General features: G+C 38.2%; 1 protein-coding gene across 3 annotated transcripts in view; it reads right to left on the reverse strand.

Moving 5' to 3' along the window:
• Positions 1-25,503, reverse strand: part of Rngtt (RNA guanylyltransferase and 5'-phosphatase) — a 188,522-nt gene that overhangs the window by 94,945 nt on the left and 68,074 nt on the right. For all 3 annotated transcript variants that reach the window (XM_041667676.1, XM_041667677.1, XM_041667678.1), the window contains exon 12: positions 20,500-20,568. In XM_041667676.1, the coding sequence (XP_041523610.1) occupies positions 20,500-20,568 (69 nt within the window). The remainder of the gene's footprint in view (positions 1-20,499; positions 20,569-25,503) is intronic.

Genomic DNA, 25,503 nt, shown 5'->3' on the forward strand with positions numbered 1-25,503 from the left:
TGAGATATCTAGTGGCCAGTGTGTTCTAATTGATGTGCTAAACAGCACCTTAGGCAAAGGTTAATGGAGCAGCCATATGCCCCTTTTGTCAAAGATAAGGAAAACGATTCATTTTAGCAATAGGAACTATCTGCTTAAGTTCCTGAGGGAATGAATGTTTGCTTTTGTCTAAATACCAGACTTCTGAATGACAAATTTCTTGAAACCTAACATTCCAAGCTTTTTGTTGATGATAAAGGGGTGACAAAATCATACAGGATAGTATTATAATTTCAGCTGCTGAACAGGATTGCTTTGGCCTTAGGCTGCAAGATTCAGGAAGTCTGTGAGATTTTCCCATGGAAGAGGAACCTGTGAAAACTGACCTGCTCCGGCAGAGCAGAGCAGTCAACCCAACAGTGTCCACAGTATAGGCAGAGCCCTGGACTCTTCACCAAAGTGTCCAAATAATTTACTCCTAATTGTTTTGGCTATACACCTTATTTTTTGACAGGGTTTCTCAGTGCTTCTGAGTTTACTGAATTGACTGGATATCAAATTCAAGGATATCCCCTTATTTTTATCTTCCTAGTGTTAGGACAAGCATCTGCCACTACACCAAGTTAGTTATTGGTTTGTGGGTTCGGAAGAAACTGAACTTTAATCTTCAAGTATTTACACCAAGTACTTTATTGAATCACCTCTCGATCCTAATGTTGTTGCTCTTGTTTTGAGAACTATCGTAAAGGTGAGTATGGCCTCAAAATTCACTACGCAGTTGCAATGACCTTGAACTCCTGAACCTGCTCCCACCTCCCAAAGTGCAGATCCTGAGCCTTTTTCCTTCTCTGCCCCCCCCTCCGCCCAACATGCTTTTTTTTTCTTTTCTTTTCTTTTCTTTTCTTTTTGGAGGCATCAGGGATAGGAGTGAGACAAGACTGGTGTGGAATTCGTTATGCAGTAAAATTTGGTCTTGAATTGACAATGATACTCTTAGTCCAACTTCCTGAGTGCTGGGATTACAGGATGCACCAACATGCTCACTTTCTTTGTATTATATTAACAATTTATCTTTCTTCCTTTCCTTTCATTTTTCCCTCTTTACTAATTTTTTAGAATACTGGAAATGTTTAAACATGGGGCCTCTTGGATACTAAATCCAAAAATGACCTACCTCCCATAACGCTGTTTATTTTTCATTTTGAGATAAAAAATCCTACTAAATTGACCAAACTGGTCTTGTCTTTGGTGTCTTAGGTTCCAGAGCACCCAAAATTACAGGCCTGTAGCATCTGGTCTGCCCTTAACAATTCATTTTACTGCAGGGCTGTAGAGACAGCTCTGCCTGCTGCTCTTCCAGAGGTCCTGAGTTCAATTCCAAGCAACCATATGCTCACAACCATCTGTAATGAGATCTGGTGCCCTCTTCTGGCCTGCGGGCAGACGTGTAGACACTGCATCCATAATAAATAAATCAAAAAAAATTATTTTGCTGAGCAAACTTTTTTGTTTTAATTAAGTCAAAATTAACCACTTTTAGGGTTGGAGAGATGTCTCAGTCACTAAAGGCTAGGCTCACAAGCAAAAATATTTTTAAAAGCCACTTTAAAATTATGTAATTTGTGGAGTTTATCCCTGTTTAAGAAATATTTTCTTGATCTAAAAATCACTAGAATTTTCTGCCACATATTCTTAAAGAAGTTTCAGTTTTAATTATTTTGGGTAGATGATACATTTCTTATTCTTTTGTATCTACGGAGAGATGTAAAGGAAAACTAGGCGACCAGGGGAGAAGTAAAGGGTAAAGGCCCTTGCCTCTCCAGACCATACAGAGGAAGGAGAGAACTAAACCCACAAGGCTGTCCTCTGACTTCCATGCAGACGTGCCACTCCTATCACATACTATGTATATATAATAATCATAAACATCTTTCAAAAAAGGAAAACTAGATTAACTGCTTGACAGATAAGTACGCTATTAGTCCAATAATGTGTGAGAGATTGCACTTGATAAAGCACCTTTTCCAAAAGGACAGCTGTCTCAGATGTATTTCTGCCCTCCATCATCTGCTGCACTGCCGAACACGCCTTCTATCCTACTAACAATCAGACTCTAGTTCAGAAATACTGCATCTCTACTTACTAGGTCTCCTTGAATGAATCTCAGCAATGCTATAGTTTTCAGTGGACAATTTTTGTTAATTCCTGATACTCTAGTAAAATGTCTAACACAAAGAAATTCAGTTTTGCTTCTATATATCACCAGTAAATTTCTAGATTCCAGAGCTAAAAGAAAACACACTAAAAATACAGCTCAGAATGCATGAAGGCCTGGCTCCCATTACCAACACTGCAACTAGAATAACCCAGAATCAATGTACTCTCAATCAACGGTCTTTTTTTGCAGAAATAGAAAAGCCCACCTTAAATATCATATGAAACTAGAGGCGACCCCAACGAACTAAAATAATATTGGTGTTAGAAAACATATTTTCAAAAAAAAATTAAGTCTAGGTCTCATACATCTTAAACTAGCCTCAATTTTACTATGTTGCCAAGAATGACACTGAATTTCTAAACTTCTGATCCTCTTGGTTCCACCTCCCAAGTACTGGTATCACAGGCATATCACCAAACCCATTTCATTTAGTACTGGGGATCAAACCCAGGGTTTCATGCATGCTAGGCAAAAGCTCCACCAACTAGGCTACCTGAAGCTAATCCATTTTAAAAATTTACTGCAAGGCTACAAATCAAACAGTATGTTACTTTACATAAAGATAAATATACAGGTAAATGGAATAGAATTAAGAGTACAAAAATAAGCTCTATGTGTATAATTGACTGACATTTCACAAGGGCATAAAGTTCATTCAATGGAGAAAGAATATTCTCTTCAAGAAATAGTACTGGGCTACTGGGATGATTCAACAGACAAAGGCGCTTTCTGAACAAGCTTTCTGACCTTTGTTCAAATCCCTGGACCCACAATCCCACAATGTTGTCCTCTTACCTCCACACCCTTCTCCATCTCTCCATCCCACCTCAAACACACACATCATATATACACACAATAATAATAAATAAATTTTAAATAAACAGAAAGGATGCTGCTAACCTTGACTCAGAAAAACAAATATTTTATTTCTTTCATATGCAGACTCTAGATTTAAGTGCAAATATATGAATTATATATGTATGTATATATATATATATATATATATATATATATATATATGGGTCTATGTGAAGAAAGGAATAGGTCCAAAACTTGAAGGTGAAGAAATAGAAAATAAGAGAGTAATAAGAGGGAAAAAACGCCTCATGTTCTTACGTATGAATTCTAGACTTGATTTCATACACAAACACATATGATATAAAAGCAGAAGATTATTTGGAAGGAGGGAAACGAACAGTTATGGAAGGAAGGTGTCTTAGTTACATTTCTATTATTGTGATAAGATGCACACACAAGTAACTGATAAAAACAGGTTTGAGTGAACTTTCAGTTCCATAGGGTTTGAGTCCATGAAGGACCAAGGCATGGCAGCAGAAACAGTTGGGAGCTCACATCTCAAAGGGCAAGAAAAAGACAAAAAGTACACTAGGAATGATACAAGTCTGTGGAAACCTCAAGGCCCAACGCCTGTAACACACCTCCTACAGCAAAAGGCTTTGCCTCCTAATGCTTGCCAAACAGTTCCATCAACTGGGGAAGAACATATGAGGCCCATTCTCAAACTACCACATGAAGTTAACAGGAAAGGTGTGAACAGAGATAGCCATGTAAGCTTGCCAGAGACAGACGCAGAAACTTTGCTGGTAGGCCCCAACCTCATGGTGATGCACATATTAATGGAGATGGGTTTAATTAAGATCTAAGAGTTAGCAAATAAGAAGCTCGAGCTAATGGGCCAAGCAGTGATTTAAATAAGATGGTTCTGTGTGGTCACTTCGGGTCTGAGCTGCCACGCGGCTGGGAAACAAACAGCCTCCAACACCATTGATGTGTACATGAAACATCGAAATTAAAAGCTGAGTATGGGAGACATTGTTATAACAGCAGAATTTGAAAGCAGAGTTACTAGCATCAGGAGTTCAAGGCCAGACTGCCCGGAGACCTAGTCATAAAACAAAACAAAAAACAAGGAGCCATTCATTCTTTTAACTATTTTTCTCACATACTGAGTATATAAAACAGATCTGGGTATGTAAAAAAAGATGTTTTGATCAAGTAAATTAAAGGATATACAAGAGGAAAAAGTAATACTGAGACAATAAGATTTCCACAAACAAAACAATGAGGATTCCCTACCATACATCATAGTCAGAAACCAAATCAAGAATCTAAATATTGAAATTCATGTGGAGAATACTCAAAAAGCTAAAAATAAACCTACCATAAGACCAAGTATATTCCCAAAGGTCTCTGCATCACACTCCAGCTACTTGCTGAACCATGTTCATTGCTTCTCTACTCCTAATAGGTAGGAAATGGGAACAACCTCAATGTTCTACGACTGACAAATAGATAATAAAAATGTGGTATATGTACACCATGCAATACTGCTATTCCACTGTAAGAAAACTGAAATCATGAACTTTGCAGGGTCATGAATGGAAATAGAAAACATCGTACTGAGTGAGATGATACAGATCCAGAAAGACATCAAATGTTCTCTCCTATTGGAGGCTCTTAGCTCCAAACCTGAAGAGAGGTGACTAGAAACAAAGCTCCTCAGACTTGCTCTGCATAGTTTCCTTACTGTTCAAACTGGAAAATGTTTCCAATTATCAACTCATCTCTGAAAAGACTATAATAAAATTTAATTATTGATGACAGAAGTTACAAAATAATCCCACACTAGTTCAAAATTACATATAATAAAGGGTTATTTATTTAGGGAAGACTCACAGATCACTGTCCTAGATCACAGTCCTCTGCATGAATGGGGAACAGGAACCAAAAAAGCAGCCAGGAGCAAAAACCAGAAGCAAGAGAGCAAGCACACACTTTACAACTGCATTTATAATATAAGAGCTCCACACCCAAGTGGGCTGGTATCTTAAAGGCTATCGGCCCCAAAGGAGCTCCCACAGCAACTTACATTTGCTAATTAAGGATATTTGATAGAAATCTCAGAAAGTGAGTCATGACGTAAACAAAGAGAATAAAGAAGAAAAAAGTATCTGCAAAAAAGAATGAGTTGTAATGTCGACAGCAAGTCCCTATGCCTATGCCTAGCCCTCTTGAATCCATCCACAGCCCTGGGCAAGGGAATTCATACTCAGAGACAAGTCATCATTTATTCATGTTTGTTTGTTTGTATTTATGATAAATATTAGGAAAAAAAGAGGCAAATAAATAAATTCTTTTTTCACAGTCTCCAAAGTAAAAGGGCCAAGATATTATATAAAAAAGGTTAAGGTTTTTGAAAGTAAATATATATGACTTACCACATTTGAAATATAAACTTTTGCTTAAGTATACAAGTATATACATACTCTAATACATAATAAGGAGTGATGAATTCACCAGCATACATTCATATTAAAATCATTATCAAAGTTCTAGCTAACTGATAAATATGATACCTATAAATAAACCTGATTTTAACAAGTGAACTGTTTAAAGGAGAAAAACAAGAGAAATACTTGTGTTTGGATACAGCCCAATATAATCTGAGATGTCCACAGTCTTTAAAGAAGCAACAATGCAATCAACATAAATATTAAAAATATCAGACTATGAGAGGGAAATGTAAAACATAGCCAAACCTCTGTTCAAAGTACACTTTAGTGTGGCTATAAAGAAAATACATGAACTAGACAGAGGGAAACTGACAGGTATGTGTAAGGCGGCAGTTTTCAACTAGATGGTGGCCCTGAAGAGGCTGAAAATGATGGAAAGACTGGCATAAGGAAGGTATATTACTGCCATCTAGGGGCACAGCCAGAAACACCACTATAGATACACTGCCCAGAACAGGCCAAAGGAAGAAACCACAAGTCAGTGACAGCAACTGCACAAAAAGTAATGCTTAATTCCTCTTTGACTTTACTAACTTAATAATATCAAGGAAGTTTAAAGTTTTATTTTCCTAAAAACAGGATGTCTAGACCAAAGTTGTATGTTCTTCTTCAAACTCTAGTAGCCATGTTCGGAAAATACTGTATCTCAAGCTTCCCACATGATGGCTTCTCAACGTACCATCTTACCATTTGCTGCAATTCCACTCTTTAAATAAATATGGTCTTCACATATCTAGCCTCACACCTTTTTGTTTTGTTTCTTTTTGAAACTGGTTCTCACTGTAAGTCACTTCTAGAAGACTCCAAATCTACCCACAAAAATTATTTCCAAATCTTCATTTCTTAATTACTCTCAAGGAAACCTAGGTATTCCTTTATGAATATGAGTACATCAAGCACAAATCCAACACCCCTCGGGTCCAGAAAGTTTTAAATCTAAAATGAAATCACTCGTTTTTTAAACAAAAAGCTACCCTTTTCATCTTGAACAGGAACTCCAACCTAGTCAGGTTCACTTTCTATATAGATGACTCGACTCTATCACTCTGCACTCATCACTTACCCCAGGATTTCCCTCACTACTGTGATATCCCAGCTGCTACCCTATAGCCAACAAACCCTGTCAAATCTAACTATTCTCACTCCAGCTGATTGGCTAGCTGATTGAATAGGATTCAAGCTTCTGAAACTAACAGCCACGCCCCCAATCTAGCCTCCTTTGTCTCCTCTAGTTTGCATCTTCTTCTGCAGTCTTTACATGGAGTAATAAAGACAGTAATAATTTCTAATAATTATCATTTACTGTGCATTTTCCTGACCAACCATGGGTGCTGAGTGCCATCAAATCACATGATTTTTAGAATAGTCTATAAATAGGTTAATTCATCATAATCTCCTGTCTTCATGGGTCACCAAAAACAGAAAATAAGCAATGTGTCTAGACAGAGTAAATATTCAAATCTAGATATATTATTCCACATAAAAATGCACACTAACTACTATAATAAACTGGGCCAATGGAAAAACAGGGATTCACATAACACTAACACATACACACACACACACACACACACACACACACCTCAAAGTGATTAAACCTCTAACTGTAAAACCAGGAAAAACCTTAGGGGAAAATATCAAGAGATCTTTAAAATAATTTTCTAGATACAGAACTAAAAGCACAAGCAACAAACATTAACAAGAAAAGTACCACTCCATTACAATAAGAAAAATTTGGACATTAAAGGAAACACAATATAGGGTTAACTACAGGGGAAGGGGGTTAAATATTTGAAAGCTATATGTCTAATAAGGAATTTCATATACAAAAATATATGGTCACATAACTCAAAAATGAAATATAAATGATCCAATTAAAATAGGAACTAAGAACCTGAACAAGGAAGAAACAGATGTTAACAGACGTGTGTAAGAAGATGTCTACCTACTCAGCCATCTCCAGAGACTGGAAACCAAACCTCAATAGGAACTCACCTCACATCTACTCAGATGAATAGTAGCAAACAGACCAAAAAGAGCAAATGTTCTTGTGAAACAGGACAAAAAAGAAAGCATTGAACACCTGCTGAAAACTGGTACAGCACTATGGAAAATAGTGTAGAAATTTCACAATGAAACTACTAAATGAGCCAACAATTCCATTTCTGAGCACATCCAAAGGTACCAAAAGTAGGATCACTGAGAGGAACCTATGCTTCCACGCTCTCTGCAGCACTGCTCACAATACCCAAGTATGGTAACAGTTAAATTCTTTAATAGATCCATGAATTTTTAAAACATAACAAATAAAGGAATTAAAATTACAATGGAAAATTATTCAGCTTTTAAAAAGAAAAATATCCCGCCATTCTCCACTTTACAAGCAGAGCTAGAAGACATTCTGCAAACTAACATACAGAAAGAGAAAGCAAATAGGATCTCCCAAGTGCAATCAAGACTAAGCACTCATGAAAGTAGAAAGAAAGATGGTGTTGCCAGGAACTGTAATCCCGAGAAAGGCATGAAGTTGACCAATGGCACAAAATTAGTAAATTTAGAGATGATTGATGTTGATTATATGGAATGGGCTGATCACTTTATAAACGATTATCAAAACACCAAGGTGTAAACTTTTAAAAACATATAATTTAGGGGATGAAGAGATGGTTATGAGTGCTGCTGCTCTTGTAGAAGACCCAGTTTCAGTTCCCAACATCCACATGCTGGCTCACAGCCACCTCTAACTCCAGTTCCAGGGCATCTAACACTATCTCCTGGCCTCCTAAGGCACCACGCACAAAAAAAGTGGCCAAAACACCCATATTCACGAAATAAAAATACATCTTTTCAGTAATGCATAATTTGTTTAAGTAAAAATGTCACAAAATAAGGAATTTTAAATATATCTTCTAAAGGTCTGTATGTTTACAAATGTATAAAGTGTAAGAATGACCAGAGCTCCCCAAGGCTGCTCGGACTGCTCTGGAGTTCTGCAGCATCCCCCGGCACCAGGACAGCTCAGGGACTTAGCAAGCACATGACCATGTGTTCAATCCCTAATACCAGAGGGAAAGAAGAAAGATTCATGCATTATCAACAAAATATTTATATTTAATTAGCTCCTAAATTGTTGTTACAAGCATGATTGTCAGGCACCCTCTTTTCATTAGAATTCTATATGATCCTATGAATGCTAAAAACCTTATCATTAGCATTATATGTTAGAAGTTTCTGGATAAATACTAAATGCAAAGCATAAAATGATACCAGCTTTGAAAGCTGAGTGGAAGTAAGAATGCATTAATGTACTAATACTTGCTCAGATTTGAATAAAGAAACCATGAAAACATAGGTAAAAGCTTGACTAGAGGTGAGGGCATAAAGGTACATGCCTTTAATTCCAGGACCAAGAAGCAGAGGCAAGCAGATCTCAGCAAGCTTGAAGCTAGTCTAGGTTACACAATGAGACTCTGCCTAAAAATTTAAAATAATAAAAACTAAAAGAGAGGAAAAGCCTGTTCTATATATCACTTTTAGATTCACTGTTATACTTCTGTGAATATATTATCTAGTGAAAAGTTGAAACTAAGTATACTGCCGTAAATTCTTTTAAAAAAAATCTACCATTATGTTTCAACATTTAACAATAAAGTACCAATAATAATAATAATAAAACTATCCTATTCCTTGGGTGTTTAGCTGTCATCTATATGAGAACTGGCTTTCTATGATCTGTATTTTCACCCTCAAAGGCATCACTGATCCTTTCATTTTCTAAACAGATTATATTTACTTTCCCTTTCTCAGCCTCCAACATGTCATCATGACCAATTGTTTTAACCACACAGTTGTACAGAAGAATATATATCTAAATCCAGCTAAGACTGGCTAAAAGTTAATCATATGTAACTGTTTATTTTGTCATCAAAATCCACTAGAAGGCATATATTTATGAATTATGAAACCTAAAAATTGGTGTTTTCCTTTTTCTTCCTTCCACTAAACAGTTAAGAATTGCTACACTCTGAAAACTGAACAAGAAAAAATATTTTAAATGAACAAGGTGTATTTTCTTTCTTAACATTTTACTATTATAATTTCTCAGAAGTGATTATATTTCTCAATTGAAAAAATAGCACAGTTCCAGGGTGGGGGTGGGGAGATGACACTTTTCCAGTCTGCCAGGAAACAGAGCCCTTCTTCAGCTGAAGACCTATCAAAATATGCAAGCAAATGTCATGGAAACACAAGCTCTCACCATGGCAACACCGCCCTGCTAAAGAGAAAAACCACTGTAACTCGTCATGTACTTTAAGACAAGGCATTTAGACTAATAACCAGTTTTCATTTTACAATCTATCTATAACAGTCATTAGACCTAGCAGTAGTAAAAATTTCATTAAAATATTAATATTTTGCAAGAATGAAATATTAAAACTAAATTTGACTCTAAATTTACATGCAAACTGATTAATGCCAGAGACCTAAAATTACGCTGCCCAACTTTGGAAAGAACACATCATAAAATAATTGTATCACTACTAAAGTAAACACTCTAGTCGCCACATAGAAGCAGTTAAGTGTTTTACTAACTGCCGTGTCTCTTCTACACAAGTAGTTTTTCTAAAAGTAAACAAAAGTACTTGTAAGATTTCTATCCTTACAACAACTATACAATCTACTCTATTTTTAATTAGCTACATAAAAATTCTTGTCTAGAAATATTATTTCCACAAGATTAAAGTAAACCAAGCTAGGCTTGGTGGTACATGCCTTTAATCCCAGCACTGAGAAACAGAAGCAGAGGCGGAAGGAGCCCTATGAGTTCAAGGCCATCCTGGCCTGGTCTACAGAGGAATATCCAGGTTAGCCAAGGCTATGTACTTGGATGGATGGATGGATGGATGGATGGTAAAAAAATTGAAGACAGTTTTTAAAAGATCAAATATTAATCAACTTAATTATTATCAAACTTAAAAGAACAGCATATTACATAAATTACCATTAAAATAGTCTTACAAAATCTGGTAAATAAAAAAGATTTAATGTTAACATCAGCTCTGTAAATTAAATGATCTAATAGCTATCAAGTAAAAGACTTACTACTTACATTAAAATGTCAAGTTACTTTTTATGAATAGTCATTCTTCAGTAACAAACCACAAAATAAAATAACAAAAATAATAATTGTCATAATGACAATTATGTACAGAACTAAAGCCATTTAATATTAGCAGTCTAGTAAGAACTGTTTGATTTATGACACAGACTGATAACAGCACAGGAGTTCAATTTGAAAATGGATTTTTAAAAGAATTTCAGTTTAAAGGCCTGAACTTTAAACCCTAGGTGGAAAAATATTGAAAAAAAAAACAGTCATTTTCTTTTAGAGAAAATACAAATTCTTCTCAAAATATTCAAATGTATTCAATGTTTTCTCAAGTATAATTGGCATTTCAAATTTTAAGCTTTATTTTTAATATTATGTGTATATGGGGAGAAAGAATATGACATAAGTGTGGGTGCCTATGGAGTCAGATTCCTGAATAGCTGGAGTCACAGTTACGTCTGAGTTGTCTGACAAGGATGCTGGGAACTGCTCTCAGATCCTCTTTAGGAGCAGTGTGTACTCTTAATCACTGAGACACTCTCCAGTCTGACATCTCAAATGTTCGGAACGGTATTTAAAATTGTTTCTGTCCTCTGTAATTCCTAAAGTAAAACCCTAATCCAACATCACGGCACCTGAAGGCATTAGAAAATGGGACCTTAGGAGAGAGAAGGTCAAGACTCCCCAAAACTGTCCTCTGGCCTCCAGTGCACACTGACTTGTCTTGCCTGAACCCCCACACACACTGAAAAAAAGATAAAGCCTTTTAGATAATTAGACGATGCCATTAGCACTCTTTGTGAATGAACCAGGTCCTCCTCACACCTCAAGGAGTATTGTGAGAAGATAGCCCTCTGTGGACTAAGACAGGGGCCCTCACCCTACACCAGTCAGTCAGTATATTAATCTTGACCTTAGGCTACAAAGAAAAAAATTCTGCATTTTAAAGGCAATTCAGTTTGTTGGATTTTATCACAACACCCAAACCAAGACACGCTGTTGGTTTATAATACAAGACATCTTTAAATTAAAAAAAAAAAATCTTGAATCAATAGCAAAACACATGGAGAAACAAAAAGGTAACTAAAAGAGAGCAAAGAAAGCAAACCTGGGAGGCTAAGGCAGGAGGATCACAAGTCCAAAGCTTGTCTGAGTTATAGAGAGATTTCAGCTAGACAGGCAACTCAGTGAAATCTGTCTCAAAATAAAGAGTAAAAGGGAAGTAAGAATACAGCTTGTGTAGGAAAGTACTAGCTTGGCTAAGGAGGCCCCACCTTCTGTCTCTGAGAGCCCCACTCCTCCCAAAAGACTGGCGCTATGTATATTTCAGTGGTAGAGTAATGCTTACTCCATGTGAGGTCTGGGTCCCACCCAAAAAACCCGATCCAGAAAAGAAAAGATAAGCTGGCTCTGCTGTAAGGATGATCGGAAAGCACTAGCAATTAGGAAAATTGATTGCTGTGAATATAAAGACTGAAGGGAGAGACAAGAACAAATATACCAAGACCAGATAGAACATTCCTGTGGTTCTACAAACAAAAGACAATTAACACAAAAAGAACTGCAGCTGTGACAGTGGTGACAGACAAAGAATAATTTTAAAAAACAGTTGGAAGGTAAAACAAGACTTGTGATGGTAAGAAAAGAAAGAGTCAGAGATGACATCTATATTTCTGGTTAAGTTACTGATACACAAAAAGACCAGTTTGTATGTTTGGCCATTAGCGTCTGATTGCATCGAGACACTAATCAGAAAGTAATGTCTGAGAAGACACATAACTAAATCTAGAGTTCAATGGACGTAACTGGCTAATGGAAGGGAACTAAACCCATGAGTGTAGATGCAATTGCTAAACAGAAAGAACAAAGGGCCTCACAACAACAAGCCTCAAGATGATAAATTTTAATGCTGTAAAGGACGAAGAGCTGAATGAGACACAAGAAATGGCAGAATACTAAGAGAAAGCCAGGAGTTTGTGGTGACACCAATGAATACTAAAAGAAACAGCAGAGATATAGACTAACACTAAAGCAAACCCATAGTTCTCCACCTTCCTTATACTGTGACCCTTCAATACAGTCTGTCATGCTGTTCAGACCCCCAACCATAAAGTTATTTTCGTTGCTACTTCATAACTGTAATTTTGCTACTGTCATTAATCGTAATGTAAATATGTAATACGCAGAATATCTAATATGTGACCCCTGTGAAGGGTCGTTTGACCCCATCTTCCAAAGGGGTCTTGACCCACAGGTTGAGAACCATTACACTAGAGGGTGGAGTTAAAAAAACAACTAATTGAAGAGGCATCACTAGCAACCTCTCCAAAGAGCAACCATGAGCTGCACTACACACAGTAAAAAGTCCGAGCTGCTTAGGTACTCGTGGCTTCCTCCTACTGACTCCATGTGGTAAGGCAATTTGCAGACACCTAGAACTTTGAAGGTTTGGGACCAGTTTGGGAACCAGTTGACTAAATAAATAATCCTGAAATTAACTTCTTCAGCTAACTTTCTATAATTTTTCAAAATTTAGCCTACTTTGAATCAGGTCTGTTGTGATGACTAATAACTACTGTGGTTTTATTCAAAATCTGATATTCTCAAATTTCTTTATATAAATGAAGAAATATTCTAAGCTTTTCTTTCTCAATTAAAGTCTGGATTCACCTCTTATAAAAGCAATAAGCAATTCTCCAGATAGCACATAGTCATATTTCTAAAAGTATTGGGCTCCCAAGATGGCTCAGTAAGTAAAAGCAGCTGGTGCCAAAACTGATAACTCAGGGCTCCCCACTATGCAAGGAAAACTAAATCCTGCAAATTGTCCTCTGACTTTCACAAGCATACTATGATATGTGTGCTATATGTACATATGTGTACACACACATACATAAGCACAAATAAGTAAAAAACGGTTAAAATTTCTCTTCAAAATAGAACATTAAATCAAAAATTAAACATTTTTTTCTAAACTCACTTTTGTGCCTTGGCCTGATTAGAATGATTATTTAGATTCATTACCAATGCCTTTAATATTTCATCAAAATTCACAGCAGTGTCTTTCTTACAGCAGAACTTACATCTAACCTATTAAGTGATTCAATACAATAATAATTAATGTAACAGAAGAGAAATAATTCCTTACCACATTTTAAGTAGCTAGCAACAAACATGCTGTAGCCAAGCAATTTTCTTCACGATGGATGGATGGATGGATGGATGATAGGTAGGCAAGACAGACAGACAGACACAGACATATATCACACATTGGTAATATTCATCTTTCAACACTCCTTTGCCTTTGGAATGTCTTTGCGGTACCAGGGAAAATACTGCAGGTAAAACCCAAGCTTCGAGTATTCAGTCCCTGCCATCAGAGGAGAACAGCAAGAAGTACGACTATCTATGCAAACATTCAAGAGTAGAAGCTTCAGTCCAGAAATTCCAGCACAGGAAAACAAACCTGGAGTTTGGAAGAGTTTACCCTCTTAAGAGTAGAACTACATCCCTTTACCTTTCTTAAATATCCTTCATGATTTCATTTTTAATTATATGTATACTGGTATGGTTGTACGCGGATATGTGCCCTCAGAAGCCAAAGGACAGTGCTGGATGTCTGGGAGCTGACTGCAAGAGCAGTGCTCGCTCTTCACTTCTAAGTCATTTCTCTAATCTTTCCTTTGCCTTTTTACTCTTAAAATACTGACAGGAGGGAAATGCCATCAGACAAGAGACTGGAGGAATGGTCTTTAGACAGACAGAAGAAATTCCCAAGAATTGAACCATAGGATCTGACATTTAGGGCATTAACCAACAAAAAACCAAAGGTTAAGATTTGCATGTAACTTAATATTTAAAAAAAAACAATAACTTATGACACTAATTTACCATAATAGTGAATCCCAACCCCTTTTCAATTACTAAAACTAAGTTCATCAAAAAGTTCTAGACGTTTCTGGAAAAAAAAAATCAGGAAGATTGGGAATTTTTATATTTAAAAATTCTTGGTCTGATCAAAGCCCTAAACTTCTCATATAGAACTTGATTTTAATACAGTGCCTAACTAAGGTAATTTACAAATCAAACTAAAACAGAATGAGAAATTATACTGAACATTAGGACTCAGGTCCAATTTTATGACTAATAATTAGAAATGTCATGGTAAACTATAACAGAGAGTGAGGCTAAACATGCCAAGAATCCATGAATTTTATATATTTGGCATCATAATACTTACATTAAGGCTCTTTAGATGGAGAAATAAGACTAGCTCATCTAGGTGAGTCCTGCACACCTAATCCTACGTCAAGAATGCCTCCAACCTCACCAAGTGGCAGTGCTGGTGATATTATCATAAACAAAAGGACTTAGCCCAGGCACACAGGAAAACTATTACCAGATAAACAAGTCTAAAGGCAGTTTCCCTTTACTAGAAAAGCAGTAGGGTAGTTTTTTGTTTTGTTTTGTTTTGTTTTAGGGTTTTTGGTTTTTTTGTTGTTTCCTTGGTTGGTTGGTTTTTCATTTTTTTAATATTTGGTTCGGGTTTTTCTTTCTTTAAAGTTTTTAAAGTAAAGTTAGTTCCTGTTCCCCCCCCCCCCCCCCCCCAATCAACCAGAAAACCACCCTTAATTTTCCAGGAACTACTCTTAGCTGTCCCCTAAAGGTCACCTACCTCAAACAAAAACATCTTATTCTGGTCACTCCCGACAGCCTGTACAACAGTTAGGGTCCCCACCCTCTGACAGAGGCTGACAAAAAGCTGCTTGCTTTTCTTGCTTGTCTTGATATTTCTGACTAGAGCAGCTAGTTCAGTAGGATCTCTGTGATGTTAAATTTTATATTTGGTGCTAAAACCTGGAATGGACACTGGACCATCCCCACAAAGGGCCCCATTCCTCTTAACCAATTTTGACTCCCCCTAGGTGTGGATCACTTAAATTCATCTGCTTCTCTACCTGCTCTGGTCACTCATCTCTAAGCACCTACTCATTCAAGTGTCTGAGCTACCTGTTGTGTCCTCTTGGCTCATCAAGACTGCACCGATGTATTAGTCTCTCTCCTAATGTCTCATGTAGAAAGGAGGCCCCTCGACTGACCCCTGGGCATGTCTCTCACAGGTCTCTAAGTCAGATTAGGAACCACAGATTCTCTGGCCAAGGTACTTACTCCCCCAAGTCTCTCCCATTCTCTTACTCAGCTCCTGGATGCCTCTGTTTGATCTGTCTCTCAGCTACCTCCTGAAGCTTACTCTGTGTCTTAACTATGGCTAACTACTTGTCTCTCCCGCTTCCCCCTAAGGGCTGCTTTGACTCTGTCTCACTCACTGACTTGCTGGAGCCTGTTACTCTGTCTCTCTCAGGTCCTGGAGCCTACTCTGAGAAAGTCCCACAAATATATCAGACAACTTCTCTATGCCTTCCTGGGCTCTGCAGTGTTGGAGATATTCGAATTCTCACTCTGCCACAGTTCCTGTTTCAAATATTTTCCCCCAAGCCTCTCCCACCTCTTCTTCCCTGCTTGTTCTCACAGCTAGCTCCTGACTCTAACCATGGGCTCTTCTCAATCAGAAATAAACCCCTCACCTACATTCCCTAATCTCTTTCCCTCCTCAGACTCAGATTCCATTAAGGTACACTGCTTTACCATGAATGGCATAGCCTAAGTACAAACTAGATAACCTGTCTCAATGGTCAACAAAAAGGGGGGGAGGGGGTGGGCACACTCAGTTTCCAAATTCTCACAGATTGTAACAACTTCTGCCACCACACAGCAAATGATCCAAAAATCCCCTTATCTCTAAACCTTTCTCTACTCTCCACTCTAATATCTTAAGCCTTCTTTGCTCTCAGCTTCCTCTAGCTCTTCACTGTTCACAAAATCCAGTCTTATTCAAATGTGTTTTGAGTGTAAATAACATTAAAATCTGTCAAATGCTGTTGTACTATACTAAAAAATAATAGCTGGCTTTTAAGATTATGGCCTACTCGCTCTAAACTTAAGCATGCTTGTTTTAAAGTTTCCTCCAAAGTCTCTGTCCTAAGTCAGGCAGGCCACCTGTCTCTATAAAATGGAACAGCCCAGGAAAAGACCTTGTGCGCTTTAAAACAGCTAAAAATTAAACTGCTGCCAATGGGGATTATCTCATACTCCTCTTTCTTAGTTGTAACTCCATAAACATGGCCCTCTCTTACATCTCTAAAACTTTTGCTAAAGCATAAATAAAGTTTATCTCAAGATTTCTAAGACCACTGTGCAAACTTTCTGTCTCTCAAGTTCTATACACTCATTGAGTGTGGCTCAGAAAATGAAATCTGTAATAAAAAATTTAGATTAAAAGTTGAAATAAAAAGGATAAACAAATCGATATATAGGTAATCTTTCTGTTGTTTTGTTTTTGTTTTATTTTGTTGTTCGAGACAGGGTTTCTCTGTGTAATAGCTGAGTATCCTAGAATTCGCTCTGTAGACCAGACTGGCCTCAAACTCACAGAGATCCACCTGCCTCTACCTCTAAGTACTGGGATTAAAGGTGTGTACCACCACAGCCCAGCTATACAGGCAATCTTTATTTGCTACAGCATGCTTGTATATAACTTATATTCAACTCTAGTTTAGGAAATGGAAGCTTTGTTTTGTTCACAAAAAGAACAGAAAATAGTGTGTGCCTCATGGGCTCACCTTGAACTAAATAGTAACTGAGTAGTTTGCTGCCATCTTTGCTCATGAAGTAGCAACCATGTGGCTTGCCACCATCTTTGCTGATGATACCACCAGGATGGAAGCAACCATGAGGCTGGCAGCTATCTTTAGTTAGGTTAAAGAGATGGTACACCATGTGATTTCATCACCATCTTACTTAAGATGACCACATGGCACATACAGAAGCACCCATAAAACAGCTAGTCCTATTGAGCCCTATGATATCACTGCATCTCCTCTTATAGATTGAGCAAAAGATTGGAGTCCAAGGGGCAACAGGCCCTGGACCATTATCCTATCTACTTAGTAAAAGAGATGCAACCCACTTGTTGTTCTTGGTCATGCCTAATTGCCCCTATGCCTGTTGGAATGGAATCTTTTACATAAACTGAGAATCATCATCACCTTCTCTGGTGATAAGTTATTAGACTCACCCAGCAAAATATCAGTATCTTGTCCTCTGTCTTGAGTATCTCCTAACTGAAAGCCCTATCCTCAATCAAAAGATACAATTGGACTAGTTCTGAGATTTACAACAAAGATTCTCAGGGATATGAACAACCATACTCCCTGGGACTGATCCAACACCAACTTCTTAAACTAACCAGTCCAGCTAGCCTGTCCAGATTAAACAATACCCAATAACCCTGGGAACAAAAAGGGAAACTGTAGTCTGTATTTTCCAGCTTAGAGAAACAAGCATCCTGCTAGTCACCTTAAAATGTATCTCTCCTGCCTGTGAAGAAACCTGGGACCTCTGATGATAGACCCATCCAAGATCTGAGGAGGTAAATAAGAGGGTCAAGAGCCATAGCCCCAAACCCACAAACTCTCATGTGTTTGACTCACTTAGAGAAACTGATATACACAGTCTTTGAACACGAATGATGCATTCTTTCCCCTCCCAGTGGCAGAGGTAAGTCAGCCTATCTTTGTTTTAGAATGGACAGACTGTGATAGTTTGAATAACCATAGGCGGTATGACCTCATTTGAAGTAGGTTGTGGACTTGTTGTAGGGAGATGGAAAGGAGGTTTCAGAAGCTCAAGTAAGGCCCGGTGTCTCATTGTGTCTTCCTGCAGTCTGATGATCCAGATGTAGAGCTCTCAGCTACCTCTCCAGCACCATCATCTGCCTGTCTGCCACCATGCTTCATGGTGTGATGATAATGAACTAAACCACTGAACTGGAGGCCAGCCCCAATTAGATGTTTTCCTTCATAGGAGTTGCATGGTCATGGTGTCTCTTCACATGAATAGAAACTTAAACTAACACAGAGACCTAAAGGTTGTTCTAAGGATTTAAAAACTCCCCAACCATATTTGAAGAAGACTAAGTCCTGACCTCCTGGGACCATACTCTTAAAATATGTAGATGACCTCCTCCTAACTTCTGAAAGAGAAACAGACTCTAAAAGGGCCACTGAGAGACCACTATAAGGGTTATTAAGAGCTTAGGCTACAGAGCATTAGCAAAGATATCCCAGCTTTGTCTATTAGAGGCTACCTATCTCAGAAAACAGCTGAGGAGAAGTAAAAGGAGCCTGTCTCAAAGTAGGATTGCTGCCATGCTTCAGATCCCAACTCCAAAGGGTAAGAGACAAGGTCAAGCGTTCATAGTGACTTCTGGATACCAGTGTTGAGGGAAGAGCGAGGCCTCCATACACCAGCATAAAGGGGAGCACTGAGCCTCTAATCTGGACTGAGACTGAACAAAAGGTATGTGGGGCTTTAAAAGCAGCTCTGACCTTGGCTTCAGCCCTAGCACTTCCAGAGGTCTCAAACCCTTTTCATCTGTTTGTCCAGGAAACAAACTATATTATAAAAATGGTTTTAACCCAAACTCTGGGTCCGCAGAAATGCCCTGTTGGCATACTTTGATTAGACCCTGTAGCCACAGGATGGTCCACCTGTTCAAGAGCTGTCACAGTGAAAGAGGCAAAGAAGCTAACTCTTATACTCACAGCACTCTATGGGGCTGAGGCCTTCTTCGGATGAACACCAAACCACTGCCTGTCAGATGCCTGTGTGACCCAGTTATCAGGCACTACTCCTGAACCACCCAAGGACACTTTGAGAAACCAACCGCCATCAATCCTGCTACCCTCATGCCTCAGTACAACTGTATATTTAAGGTATAAATGATCCGGTTTTATATGCCTTATGTTCAAAATTACTAGTTCCTTTTCTTTGCTCCAGTTACCTAATTTGACACCTGTGTAACTTCCCAGTAGTTCAAACCCTAATTTCTCAGAACAGATTGAATAAAAACAAAATGGGAGGGTGTTCCCACATGAGATGTAACTTTGTTGAATAGGCAGTGCTTAGTCTTCAACAGTCAGAGAAATTCCAATATCACATTGCAGAACAAGGTACTCAATCCCTACCCAGGTTTTTATTCAGTGCATGTATCTCTACCCATTTCCTCGGGGTGTCAATCCCTTAACACATTTTGGAAATATGGCTGTATAAAGAACTGGTTTTCAAGTGGTGACCAGAACGGGAATGCACTGGCAGTCACTGAGTACTGAGTAGAGAGCGAGAGAACTGCCAATGTTCTCTCCTGGGACTAACAGTACAGCACCAAAGAACTGTCAGACCCACACATTTGTGTTGATGAGGCAGGAAGGCTTGCAGTAGAGCACAGCTTATTCCATGTGTGATCTGACCAGTAACATGGTAAAGATCCATATGGAATAAAGTCTCAAAACAGCAGCTTTTCTTTATCTTCTTCCATAATCCTTTGAATTTTTCTCAATGATAGCAAATGGAAAGTTTGAGATACTAATAGTTAAAGGTATAAGAAGCCTTGGTAGAAAATAAGTGTTTATTAAATGTCACTGGTAGATTTCTAGCACAGAAAGGTAAAATATTATAAGAAAACACTGAAAAAAAAACCTTTAAAACTAATGATGAGGAGCTGGACAAATGGCTCAGAGGTTAATAGCAGTGGCTGCTCTTCCAAGGTCCTGAGTTCAATTCCCAGCAACCACATGATGGCTCGTTACCACCTATATATGATGAAAATAGACGCCCTCTTCTGGTGTCCCAGAAAACATGCAGACAGAACACTGTATATATAATAAATAAATCTTTTTAAAAAATAAATAAAATCATTGATGAAAATGTTTACACACACACATACACACACATGCATGCATCAACGCACATGAACTTACTCCAGTAGGCTGAAAAATAAGTCCATCCATTTCATGGCTGACTTCTTTGGCAAAATTCCCTTCCAGGAGCTATAAAATAAGAATATATATTTAGAAATAAAATGATAATTTAAAAATCATTTTAACTTCTTTTTAATAAGATTTATAAAATTTTCTGTAACATAAAAGTGATGTGGGAGTGTCATATATCAATCTGTTGATTTCATTGGTTAAGCAATAAAGAAACTGCTAGGCCCATTTGATAGGCCCACCCTTAGGTGGGTGGAGTAAACAGAACAGAAGGCTGGGAGAAAGAAGCTGAGTCAGTGAGTCACAGTGATTCTCACACTCCAGACAGAGGCATGTTAAGATCATTCCTGGTAAGCCAGCTCGTGGGCTACAGCAGATTATTAGAAATGGGCTAGTCCAGGTGCGAGAGCTAGCCTAGAAGAGGCTAGATAGAAATGGGCCAAGGAGTGTTTAAAAGAATACAGTTTCCGTGTAATTATTTCGGGTAAAGCTAGCCGTGGGGGCGGCCGGGTGCCGGGGACGCAGCCCGCCGCTTCTTATTTCAACAGATTGGCGCCCAGACGTAATGAACTAAATCCACTTAAAAACCTGAGAAGGCTTAAAAATGAGGGAGAAAGAGTTTGATACAGATATTTGCTGTTTGTTGGTGGCATGCTGTAGAGAGATTTCCTGATTCGGCATCAGCAGCAGAAAAAACGCTGCGTCATTTTAAAGTGCGGCTTCCTAAGACTGTGCCGCCATTGCAATCTCTGTCTGGCTCTTGCGGGAGACAGAGCTTTTAAATGGAGCATTTAGAGTAATGTGCTATAGCTTGGTTGATGGCAATGTGGACTGCTGTATGCCTGGAACTCTGTGTGGCTCAGGGGCACCAAATGGCTCTGAGACAGGAGCTGCTCGGCTCCGCCATGATGAACTGTGCTGGTCTCAGGCAGGAACTACCATAATTACTGTAAAAACAGCACAGTTAAGGTTTAGACTGGGCAGGAAACAGGCTGTACCTTATTACCGTATTACTTGTACATGTTGCAACTTAAGTTTTTAAGAACTGCTTAACATTTTAAGAAATGCTCCTGGATAGTAAAAAAATGTTACAGATTCACAATAAAACAGATTCAGACATGAAAGACCACACTGTTGGATGAATGTACGTAGGCTTGAAAGAGAGAAGAAAAAGAATATAGAGAATAAAGTTAATGGTTTAAAAAAAAAGTGAAGTCTTTAAAGAGACAGAGTACAGATAGTTAAGAGATTAAAAGAAATAAAAAAAATAAGCCACGTAAGAATGAAAAATTCACAGAGAGTCTGGATTATGTACATTGTGTTTTCTTTAAAATTTTTGACTGTGAAGGAGCTAAGTACAGAGAGACATTTCATTACATGGGCTGCCAAGCTAAACCAGAATGGATATAAGGGTATTACAATTTCAAAATTTGGGTCTAAGGATATGATGCTTTGGAGAGGGTCTTCTTTTGTTTTCACAGAGGACCAGACCCTGTGGATTGCATCTATCTGATATGGTATGATAGACCACGACCTCCTGAAAAGTTTCTGTGAACATCTTCAGAAAATTGCTTCACTCAACTACCAACTGAGATGAAACTAGCACACAGGTTATACCATGAAGACCTCATTAACAACGCCCCCATTCAGCAGGAAGCAGTTTGGAGAGAAAAAACTGCGCCCATGTTCCCAAAATATTGTTTATAAATGTTCTTTTACATTTAAAGGGGGAATGATATAGGTATAAATAATTTGCATTGGTATGGATTTTAAGGTCAATTTTGTTATATGTATATGTATTTCTCATATTGATTAAGGTATTGTGATTGTGTAATTCATTAAAAAATGTAATGTATAATTAAGAAATATAGGTTAATGGATAATCATCAGTAATAGTCAAGCTTGTAGTCATGTCACTTAGATTTTCTAGATATATATAGATATATTTCAGATAGGCATTCTTCATATCTTTCAAAGACTGCAGAATATGGCATTTTAAATGTTTTAATAACTTAGGACTTTTCGTGACAATGAGACACTCTGCTCCTGGCAGCACCAATCTACTTCAAGAAGAAGATGGGCATCGAAGAGGATCCTTATGGAGTTTGATAGCCATTTGGGCAAGAAACTGTTCTTGCCTGGACTGTTGCATAAACTGGACAAAGAGAACCCGCAGAGAGAGGACTGCTGAATTTGCCTAAAGGTGAGATGGTCTTTCGGGGTTTCTGACTCATGAAAGAGTCTGCGAGACATTCTGCAGGATACAGCAGAAAATGACTAAACTGTCTTTGGAATTTCCTGCTTGATGAAAATGTCTGCTGGATACTTTGGGCCTGAAGGCTGAAGATGGATGCCCCAACGGTACAAAAGAACTTTGGGTGACTGTCCAGGCAGCAAGATGTCTCTGTCATTTCTAGAGTTTTCTTATTTCTTGTTAGGTAGTATTATATCCTTCTGGAGTCTTTGATGGAGTTGAAGAATGAGTAGATAGTTATAGTTTTCCTTAGTTATGATAAAAGATAAAATAGATATAAATATTGTAACTGTAATTCTTGCTTGATAACTTTTTGTTATATGTAATTTTACTATGTTAGTTAAAGCCTTTTTTGTTTAAACAGAAAAAGGGGAAGTGATGTGGGAGTGTCATATATCAATCTGTTGATTTCATTGGTTAAGCAATAAAGAAACTGCTAGGCCCATTTGATAGGCCCACCCTTAGGTGGGTGGAGTAAACAGAACAGAAGGCTGGGAGAAAGAAGCTGAGTCAGTGAGTCACTGTGATTCTCACACTCCAGACAGAGGCAGGTTAAGATCATTCCTGGTAAGCCAGCTCGTGGGCTACAGCAGATTATTAGAAATGGGCTAGTCCAGGTGCGAGAGCTAGCCTAGAAGAGGCTAGATAGAAATGGGCCAAGCAGTGTTTAAAAGAATACAGTTTCCGTGTAATTATTTCGGGTAAAGCTAGCCGTGGGGGCGGCCGGGTGCCAGGGACGCAGCCCGCCGCTTCTTATTTCAACATATAAGAACTGAGAAACAGAAGAGAAGTAGAAACACTGGGATGCAGATATTGGATCTCTGTGATTTGGGGTCCTAATTTTGACTTCATCTTTGCTGGCATCTCATTTTCCAACATAATTTCTTCAACGTGAAAGCAATTTATATTAGAGTTTGAACATGCTTATTTCCTTTAATGTTAATAATAAAGCCTTTTGCTATACTCAGTGACAGATAATCTAAGGAGGGTTAAGATGATACACAGCAGTTTAAGAGTTTAATTAAGTTTCAGAGTTGTTTCCTTTTGCTGGTGGTCTTGGTTTGTTGAGGCAGGACCCCATGAATCTCAGACTGACCTCAAACTTCTATTGCTCCTTCATCCCGGTCAATGCTGAGATTAGAGGAGCACTCCATGACACCCTGCTGAGCTTCAATGCAGGGAGATGGAGAAGTTCTGCAGACAGACAGCTGGTAATGACTACGCAATAATGCAAACGCACTTCCTGTGACTGGACTTAATAGTTATAATATTAAGAAGGCAAATGTTACTACAATGTTCTTGACTTTCCCCCTGGCTGTCGTTTGTTTTCTTTCTCCACCATCAGCAAGTGAACAAACTGAAATTCTCAGGCCAATATTACACAGTGTGGCCAAATTTTAGGGCTGTTCAAAATTTATATATTTCTCCACAATTCTCTCACAGGTTTAGTGACATGAGGAGAAAATTCACCTAAATAAAAACTTAATCTGTTTGAAAATCTTTAACTTCCTATAAATAAAAGGGAAAAAAGCTCTGATGTGCCAAATAACTACTTAACTTTCATTCTGGATATTAAAAAAAAAAATCACAATTTTTTTAAGTACATATGACATTCACGTTAGAGAAAAAATGAAAGTCATTTTCACACTAATCAACACTAGGTAGTAAACACATTGAATGATTTATCAAAAATATTTATAAATTAATGATGAGAAAAAGCTAAAACAAAAGTAAATATATAATTTTGCTAATCCCTATATCAAACCATGAGAAGTTGTCAATGTTCAGAACCTAATGAACTTCTATGATTCTATGAATAAAAAAAATCAAAAGAAACATTTTAAAGCACTTAGAAATGAATAAGTACAAAACCATGGTAGAATATTTGGCAGATTACATATCTACTTAGAAAGAAAGAGGGAGAGGAAGTGTCATGTAACAGTTTCCTTGAGATTAAAACATCCATTCTGCAGAAGTTCCTTAAGCAGGATGCTAAGTAACTCAAAATAGCTTCAGGAAGTCTCTGAAACTAACCAGATTCATTAGGCCCCGTCCTGTCACAGTACACAATAAGAATCAAAGTAATGTCCTGGCCCCCACACCCACCCTACCAACCCCCAGCCAGGACAGAAACGGAAGCTGAGCTGCAAAGAAGACTCCTCAGACCAGATCAGCAGCCTGGAAGAAGCAGAAAGCAGCCAGGCTGCCTAGGTTTAAACTGAGCCAGCCACCTGGAAAGGACACTCCCCACCCTGCAGGCTGTGCAGTGCACTACAGGTTTACCAGGCTTCATGAGCCGCATCCATGCTAGAGATGGCTTCAGTGAGACAGTTGTCTTTTGAGTCATTTCTCCTCAAAAGACTCACACATGCACACATGCAGGCAGTCACTGTAACAAAAGCTTCAAACTGGAGAAGATAGGTCAGACCAAACAGGATGAAGATACGTTCACTAAGGATGATGGGTGGTCTTTCAGAGTCAGGCAATCTCCACAAAAAGTGCCAAAATTAATAATGAAAAGCCAAACAATTCTTGTTCTGCTAATAACTGTGGGGGTTTTTTTGGAGGGGGGGTTCGAGACAGGGTTTCTCTGTGGCTTTGGAGCCTGTCCTGGAACTAGCTCTTGTAGACCAGGCTGACCTCGAACTCACAGAGATCCACCTGCCTCTGCCTCCCGAGTGCTTGGGATTAAAGGCGTGCACCACGACCGCCTGGCTAATAATTTAAATGACCGACATGAT

Source organism: Microtus oregoni, unplaced genomic scaffold (genome assembly GCF_018167655.1).
Source record: "Microtus oregoni isolate MIOR12 unplaced genomic scaffold, Mior012 000017F_ref0000208, whole genome shotgun sequence".
NCBI lineage: Eukaryota > Metazoa > Chordata > Mammalia > Rodentia > Cricetidae > Microtus > Microtus oregoni.